The following is an 8,470-nucleotide window of genomic DNA, read 5'->3' on the forward strand; positions in this document are numbered from 1 at the left end:
CACAGCTAATTCTAAACCTCTCTAAATAAGACAACGTACTCCGCCAGGCTCTACGGTCGAGTGTTCGGATTTAGAGGGGCTGCTTTAATAAACGGACAGTTCCTTTCAGGATTAAAATGTCCGCTCGCTGCCAAACCCATTGCTTGACCCCGCCTTCGAGTTGCTGCAAGGGTCGGAGTCATAAAAGTTACTGGGAAATGAGGTCAGAGGAGCGATAAACGGTTGGACTTTAGGACCCTGAGGGAGCAGTATCGAGCCCTTATCGGCCAGGAGGGATGCATATATATATTGGGTATCTGAACACCCTTGTTACTTTCTCTGGAGATTCAAACCTGAGCAGGTAAGCATTTGTATGAGGGATATCTCGTGATGCTGAGTGAATGGTTGACTAATTAGTTTTGGTTTGACTTTGCTTTGCGTGATTCATGTAGCTGTCGTTGACTGAGAGCATCACCTCTGTACAATGGTCTGACCACAGTGTCACACTGCTGTACCAGAGGTGAAGGTTAACTCGGGCAAGTTACCAGTGATTGTTTCAACATCGAGAGCGTGGGTTGGCGATGGAGGGGGAAGTTTTTGTCTGCAGTGGCTTTTTTTCTCATTTTTTGGAAAAAGTTGAATCAATAGAGAACGTGCATTTCCACAGCGGCTTTTGTAACCTCAGGACGTCCCAAAGCGCTTTACAGCCAGTGAAGTACTTTTTGACGAGTGGGAGCTGTTGTAATGTAGGGAAACGCAGCAGCCAATTTGCGCACAGCAAGATCCCAGAAACAGCAATGAGATGATGACCAGATTATCTGTCTTAGTGATGTTGGTTGAGGGATAAATATTGGGCCCAGGACACCGGGGAGAACTCCCCCCTGCTCTTCAAAATAGTGGCCGTGGGATCTTTTACATCCGTCTGAGAGGGGCAGACGGGGGGGGGCCTTGGTTTAACGTCTCATCTGAAAGACTGAGCCACGGCTGATGTGTAGTCAGGGTGGGAGTAGCTAAATGATCATCACTTCTGTGGAGATTTCCTCGAGGTGGTGAGACTGGAAATGTGCCTTTGACACAATTAACTAGAAATAGCGACCAGAGGAACTCTTGCGTGGACATGGTGGGCCGAATGGCCCCCTCTCTGTGCTGTATTTTTTCTACGGTTCTAAGTGTGTGCACATTTAAGGTGTCAGCAGTGATTCAGTGTGTCTCTCTCTTGCCTCTGAGTCAGAAGGTCGTGGGTTCGAGCCCATAATCCAGGCCGACAGTCCCGGTGCCAGCACTGAGGGAGTGCTGCGCTGTCGGAGGGGCCGTCTTTTCAGATGAGACGTTAAACTGAGCCCCCCCCTCTGTCCCTCTCTTGGGTGGATGTGAAAGATCCCACGGCCACTATTTCGATGAAGAGCAGGGGGAAGTTCTCCCCGGTGTCCTGGGGCCAATATTTATCCCTCGACGAACATCACTTTAAAAAAAAAACAGATGATCTGGGTCATTATCACGTTGCTGTTTGTGGGATCTTGCTGTGCGCGAACTGGCTGCTGCGTTTCCTACATTACAACAGTGACTACACTTCAAAAAAAGTACTCCATTGGCTGTGAAGCTTTGGGACGTCCTGAGGTGGTGAAAGGAGCTATAGAAATGTAAGTCCTCTTTCCCGCCTCCAAAAACAGATAGATATTTAAAATGGCTGCCATGTTGGCCTACGTAACAGTCAATGCAATTCGAAGTGGAGTGTTTTGAGCTGTGTAAAGAATAAAGTCAGCTTTTTACGGTAACTCACATCGAGGCGAAAATCTTCACACCTCTTGTTGTTGTTTGGATTTTCTCCAGATTTCCAATTGGATCCCCAACACCATGAAGTTCATTAGCGTGATCCTGACGTTGACCGTCCTGACCGGTGAGTATCTTTGGGGCTCTCTCTCCGAGGAGGAGGGTGGTCCACCCTTGTGTTAATGGGCCTCGCAACTGGCCTAGCAGTGATCTCCGACCATCGACCCTCTGAGCGGGTCGGGTGTAAAGGGTCGCCCTGTTGGCATTGGAGGAGACTTTGCGGGTTGGGCGACCAAACCGGGCGGGGGGGTGCCGCATGGGGCCCACAGCTCACCTCCCAACAAGGCAGACCGGAGACCCGAGCCGCTCTCTGGGCCTTCTCGGCCTCTTCTCCTCCCGGCGAGCAGTGGGCCCGAAACGGGAGCCGCGCTGTCTAGCTCCTTTCGGGCGCCAAACTCGTGAGGGTTGTGGTGTTGGGGAGGGTGTCGGAGAGCGGATTGTAGGGAGGGCGGTAGAACGTTCCGGTAATGGGTATGGAGGATTGTTCTGAGGTGTGCAGCGGGGGGGGGGTCCTGGAGGGCCAGTCTTGCCCCTGGACCTCGGTGGGGGAAGGGGACAAGCCATCCAAACGTGGACTTTGATTGCCGCCCCCCCTCTCTCCCGTTCCTCCAACCTTAATCCCACCCCTTGTCTCTCCTCATAATCTCTCTCTCTCCGTTCCTCAATATCTCCTGGTTATTTGATTTTTAATTTCATCTTTATGTATCTCCCCAAATTCGAGAATCGTGTTACTCATGAGCTATTTCAAAATCTGATTCAATCACATGAAAGGGACAAATATTTCCAAATGGATTGCGTTGCCTTGAGTTTAGAAAGTTGAGGGGTGATGTAATCGGAGGATTTGATAAGGTAGAGATGGAGAAACTATTTCCTCTCTCTCTCTCTCTCCATTTCCCCTCTCTCATCCCTTCATTTCGAACGCCTCGACTGGATCGCTCCTCAACCTTCTAAACTCTGGGGGACTACAAGCCAATTTCATCTCCTCACTTCACCCTTTAAGCCCCAGTATCATTCTGGTGAATCCGTGCCTGTAACCCCCCCCGCCCCCGCCTTCCAAAACCGATCTGAGTCAGAAGGTCGAGGGTTCGAGCCCCACTCCGGAGAGTTGAGCCCCATAATCCAGGCCGACACTCCCGATGCAGGACCGAGGGAGTGCTGCACTGTTGGAGCTGCTGACTTCTTGATCAGACACTAAACCGAAGCTCTGTCTGCCTGTCCCGGTGGATGTAAAAAGTTATGACACCTTTTTTTTTTAATGAAGAGCAGGGGACGTTCTCCCGGTGTCCTGGCCAATATTTATCCCTGAATCAATCCCACCACAAACAGATTAACTGGTCATTTGTCTCTCTGCTGTTTGCGGGATCTTCCTAGGCACAGGCTGGCTATCTTGTCAACCAAAGGTATTAAGGGATACGGGCCAAAGGCAGGTATATGGATCAGCCATGATCTTATCAAATGGTGGAGTGGGGCTGAATGGCCTACTCCTGTTCCTATTGAACAATCACTCCCACCTCCGTCTCTTTCTGATGTCTATCCTATCGCCTGACCGAGTGATTTCTTTTTTTTTGTTCCCAATTAGGGTCTCAGGCTTACTTGTTTCCATGGCAACACGAGCACAGGACGAGGTTTGAGGAAGCAAAAGCCGCTTTTTGGGACTACGTTAGCCAAGCGACTGACATGGCTCAGGAGAACATCGACGCCATCAAACAGTCTGAGATGGGAGCAGAGATCAAGTACGTGCGGCTTCCTGTGGATGAGTAAAGGGTGAAATCAGATACTGAAATAAGACGGGGCCATTCAGCCCATCGAAGCCCATCCCTCCAGTACCCCAACTGTCCCATCGAAGCCCATCCCTCCAGTACCCCCCACCCGTCCCATCGAAGCCCATCCCTCCAGTACCCCCCACCCGTCCCATCGAAGCCCATCCCTCCAGTACCCCCCACCCGTCCCATCGAAGCCCATCCCTCCAGTCCCCTCACTTGGGAATGGATAAGAAACTGGTTGATGGGCAGGAAATGACGAGTGCTCGACAGGAGTTAGTTCAGTGGGGGGAGTTGGGGGGAGTTGGGGGGAGTTGGGGGGAGTTGGGGGGAACTTCAGAGCTCAGTGCTGGGACCATGACTTTTCTAATTTACACTAACGACCCGGGTTCCGAAATCTCGATGCAAAATTGGTCAGGTTTGCAGATGATACCAAACTAAGAGGTGCAGTGGAATCAAAGGAGAGAGCTCGGAGTGAGTTCGACAAAATTTGGAAGTGGGCAGGACACGGGGCAATGACAAATAGTGCAGGATGGATGAGTTAAGATGGGCTGAACAGCCGTCCACATCTGTAATTAGCTTGCGAAATGGAGTGAACACAGAGGAATGGAGGGAGGAAACTGGAAGGAAGGAACAATATCTAGTATTAAATATCGATGCACACAGTTAACTCGCCTCAAAGTGTCAGCTTGGCTCAGTGGGTAGCATGCTGGCCTCAGAGTCAGAAGGTCATGGGTTCGAGCCCCCACTCCAGAGACGTGAGCCCATAATCCAGGCCGATGCTCCCGGTACTGAGGGAGTGCTGCCCTGTCGGAGGTGCCGTCTTTCGGATGCCATGTTAACCCGAGGCCCCGTCTGCCCCTCAGGTGGGACGTAAAAGATCCCAAGGCCACTATTTGGACGAAGAGCAGGGGGATTTCTCCCTTGGGCCAGTGTTCCTCCCTCATCTCATTGCTGCTTGTGGGATCTTGCTGTGCGTTTCAGAGCACTTCATTACACCTGCAGAGATGTGATGAGATGCGCCATTAAATGCAAGGTTGCCTTTTTTTAAAAACGGATTTTGAAATGGTCGACTTCCCAATTGATTAATTGACGGGCGAATTAATTAATTGGTTATTTTCCTTCCTTGTTTGCTTTGCAAGTGAGAGAATCGGACAGAGCATTAACGAAGCCAATCTCTATGCCATGGAGGTCAGCAAGAAGATGAGTCCTCTTGCCCAGGACCTGGTGGACAAACTGAGCAGCAACGCAGAGATGATGCGTCAGCAGATTGTGCAGAACCTGGAAGAAGTCAACCAAAAGCTGTCCCCTTACGCCGACCAACTCAACGAGCAGATCAACCTGAGCATCAAGAACCTCCGGCAGACGCTCAAGGAACAGGTCGACCTGAACGCGGAGGTCATTCGCCAAGATCTGTCCGCCGGGGCTGAGGAGCTCCAGGAGATGATCCAGCTCAGCATGGAGACCTTCAAGGAGAAGATGACTCCGTACTCCGAGCAGGTCCAACTGAAGGTCAACCAGGGCATCGAGCAGTTCAGACAGGGCCTGATCCCTTTCGTTGAGGAGTTGCAGGTCAAGTTTGTGCAACAGGCCCAAGAGCTCCAGAAGAACATCGTCCCTTACGCTGAGGACATGAGCGGAAAATTGAGAAACTATGACCAGAACATGCGGGAGAGGCTGAACGCCATGTGGGAATCCACCCAAAAGGAAAACTAATTGCCCGTCCAAGAAATGCACGCAGCCTTAATGTAATAATCTGATTTTCCCCTTTCCTTTTGTCCTTAACTGGTGGGACCTCCATCTGATTCAGTCGGAAAGTCCCTCCCCCACCGCAAACATTTTAACTAAATGTGACCTCTGTGCCAATTTTGAATAAATTATGCGTCGCAATTTCCTGAATGTGCTTCATTTTTTTTGCTTTTAGCTTTTAAGGTGATCAGCTTCCCTAGCGACTGAGACACAGTCGAGGCCTAAACACTACGATGCTCTTAGCTTTGGTCCTTTGCCTACGTTGATCTTAACGGGGGTGGTAGTAGATGGAGAATTAGTTCCTGTAATTCAGTGGCAATAATAGTCACGAATAAATCAATTCAGGCCAACGACTTGCCCATAAATGGACACCGACAGGAAAAGACCCTTTGGTCCATCCAGCCTGTCCCACACAATTAAGATACCTTTTGTGTATCATAATATTTGCACTCTGTACTCCACCCGAAACCACGTGATCTCCTAGGAGAGGCGAAAAGCAAGAATAAAAACCCAGGCCCAATTTGGGGAGGGAAACAAAATCTGGGAAATTCCTCTCTGAAACCACCCAACCCACTTGCCTCTTGGGCGATGGAAACTATTCCAGGAGATCGCTCTGGCCCTGATAATATTGTGCAGGAGCTACGTTTTGTAAGAGGGGCTCTCCGCGCGCGCGCGCGCGCCTCCCCCCAAGACAGGAACAGGTCCGTCTCTCGCTGGGAGGAATTCAACGAATGGGCGTCCACCGCACAAGCCGACAGCCTGCTCCGGAGGCCCACTGTTCCCTGGGCCTCGTACGCAACTTAAAATTGTGACACTCTGGTCCTCCCTAAACCTGTTTAATTGGAACAAGCTGTCTAATCGAGCACAATCTTTTCCATTCATCTTATAAAACCTCGATTAGACTCCCCCCAAAGTTTTAGCTTCTCTCCAGCGTAGGGTCACTGCTTTCTGAGCCTATCCTGATAACTAAAATTAGTTACCTCCAGACTCGACTATTCCGATGCTCTCCTGCCCGGCCTCCCATCCTCCACCCTCAGCTCATCCAAAACTCTGCTGCCCCCCGTATCCTAACTCGCACCGAGTCCCGTTCACCCATCACCCCCCTGTGCTCGCTGACCTACATTGGCTCCCGGTCTGGGAACGCCTCGATTTTAAAATTCTCATCCTTGTTTTCAAATCCCCCCACGGCCCTCGCTCGCCCCCCCCTCCCTATCTCCCTAACCTCCTCCAGCCCCTACGACCCTCCGCGATCTCTGCGCTCCCTCCAATTCTGGCCTCTTGTCCGTCCCCCGATTTCCATCGCTCCACCATTGGCGGCCGTGCCTTCAGCTGCCTGGGCCCCTAAGCTCTGGAATTCCCTCCCTAAACCTCTCCTCCTTTAGGACGCTCCTTAAAACTTTTGGCCGCCTGTCCTAATATCTCCTTAGGTGGCTCGGTGTCAAATTTTGTTTGATAATCGCTCCTGTGAAGCGCCTTGGGATGTTTTACTACGTTAAAGGCGCTATATAAATGCAATTGACCTTCCCAGTCGCTTGTTGTGTGTGGGGGAGGGAGGAACAGACAAGATTTCCACTCTTGATTACCATCCATTGACACATTGCTAGAAGGTTTGAGTGTTGGGTTTGGGCCTGTGAGTTGAACGGCCGCCAGCATTGGGGGAGTGGATGGAGGAGGGGTGGTCCAGGGGGAGGGTCACAGTGCCCTGCCACCATGTGCTAGGCCACCTCTTTGCCGCCTCATTGCTCTACCTCCGACGGCCATGTGCCCACTGAGAGAAAGAAAGAATTTGCATTTATATAGCACCTTTCACCACCTCAGGATGTCACAGAGTGCTTCACAGCCAATGAAACGCCTTCTTTTTTTGAAGCGTGGTCACCATTGCAATGTAGAGAAACATGGCAGCCAATTTTGCGCACAGCAAGATCCCACAAACAGGAATGAGCTAAATGATTAGGTCATCTGATTTTTTTTTTTTGGTGAGGTTGGTTGAGGGATAAATATTGGGCCCCAGGGAGAACTCCCCCCTGCTCTTCTTCGAAATAGTGGCCGTGGGATCTTTCACTTCCACCTGAGAGGGCGGACCGGGCCTTGATTTAACGTCTCATCCTAAGATCTTCAACCTCGATGAGCTCCACCTCAAACTTCAGAGATCCTGATGCCACCTCAGAAGCCTCCCCCTCTTGACCCAAGGCAACCAATCCCCTGCTTCACTCTCTGCCCCCAGTTCACCACTCCACAGCCCTCTCCGGGGTACTTGGATTGGCCGGAGGTGGGGAGGAGTGAGGTGAGACATCCCAAATATGCTTCAGAAACCATCCCAACCCTCCAAATCCCTACACTAGCAACCTACGATGCACTTGAGTTGTGCCATGTGGTTAAGTGTAGCGTTGCTTGGGATGAACAGGGGTTCCCAGAGAGTAGATGGGGAGAAACTGTCTCCACTGGCAGGAGGGTCAGTAACCAGAGGACACAGATTTAAGATAATTGGTGAAAGAATTGGGATTTTGACCATTGGGATTCTGTACAGTGGGAGTGAATGGGAAGGGGTTTGGTCCATTGGGATTCTGTACAATTGGAGTGAATGGGAAGGGGTTTGATCCATTGGGATTCTGTACAATGGGAGTGAATGGGAAGGGGTTTGATCCATTGGGATTCTGTACAATGGGAGTGAATGGGAAGGGGTTTGATCCATTGGGATTCTGTACAATGGGAGTGAATGGGAAGGGGTTTGGTCCATTGGGATTCTACATGGGAGTGAATGGGAAGGGGTTTGATCCATTGGGATTCTGTACAATTGGAGTGAATGGGAAGGGGTTTGGTCCATTGGGCTTCTGTACAGTGGGAGTGAATGGGAAGGGGTTTGGTCCATTGGGATTCTACATGGGAGTGAATGGGAAGGGGTTTGATCCATTGGGATTCTGTACAATTGGAGTGAATGGGAAGGGGTTTGGTCCATTGGGATTCTGTACAATGGGAGTGAATGGGAAGGGGTTTGATCCATTGGGATTCTGTACAATGGGAGTGAATGGGAAGGGGTTTGATCCATTGGGATTCTGTACAATGGGAGTGAATGGGAAGGGGTTTGGTCCATTGGGATCTGATTTTCATTTATCTGGAGACAATATAGAAGTGGATTTTAACTGACTCAATTG

The 8,470-nt window shown here is 50.6% G+C and overlaps 1 protein-coding gene across 2 annotated transcripts; it reads left to right on the top strand.

The window, feature by feature from the left end:
- The first annotated feature begins 225 nt into the window (after nt 1–225).
- Nucleotides 226–5,459, top strand: LOC137306294 (apolipoprotein A-IV-like). 2 transcript variants are annotated; one of them, XM_067975460.1, is made up of 4 exons: nt 226–340; nt 1,810–1,876; nt 3,389–3,542; nt 4,712–5,459. In XM_067975460.1, the coding sequence occupies exons 2-4, from the start codon at nt 1,834–1,836 to the stop codon at nt 5,283–5,285; spliced, it is 771 nt and encodes a 256-aa protein (XP_067831561.1). In that variant the 5' UTR covers nt 226–340; nt 1,810–1,833; the 3' UTR covers nt 5,286–5,459. The 2 variants fall into 2 exon arrangements, with proteins under 2 accessions (XP_067831561.1, XP_067831562.1); XM_067975461.1 differs by lacking the exon at nt 226–340 and adding an exon at nt 1,595–1,619.
- The last annotated feature ends 3,011 nt before the right edge of the window (nt 5,460–8,470 follow it).

Source organism: Heptranchias perlo, chromosome 42 (genome assembly GCF_035084215.1).
Source record: "Heptranchias perlo isolate sHepPer1 chromosome 42, sHepPer1.hap1, whole genome shotgun sequence".
NCBI classification, from domain to species: domain Eukaryota; kingdom Metazoa; phylum Chordata; class Chondrichthyes; order Hexanchiformes; family Hexanchidae; genus Heptranchias; species Heptranchias perlo.

Excerpts from the sequence above, each read along its gene's own strand:
- LOC137306294 (XM_067975460.1), top strand. The coding sequence starts at position 1,834 with ATGAAGTTCATTAGCGTGATCCTGACGTTGACCGTCCTGACCG. Across the intron at positions 1,877-3,388 it reads GACGTTGACCGTCCTGACCG|GGTCTCAGGCTTACTTGTTT; the intron begins GTGAGTATCTTT and ends GTTCCCAATTAG. Across the intron at positions 3,543-4,711 it reads GAGATGGGAGCAGAGATCAA|TGAGAGAATCGGACAGAGCA; the intron begins GTACGTGCGGCT and ends TTGCTTTGCAAG.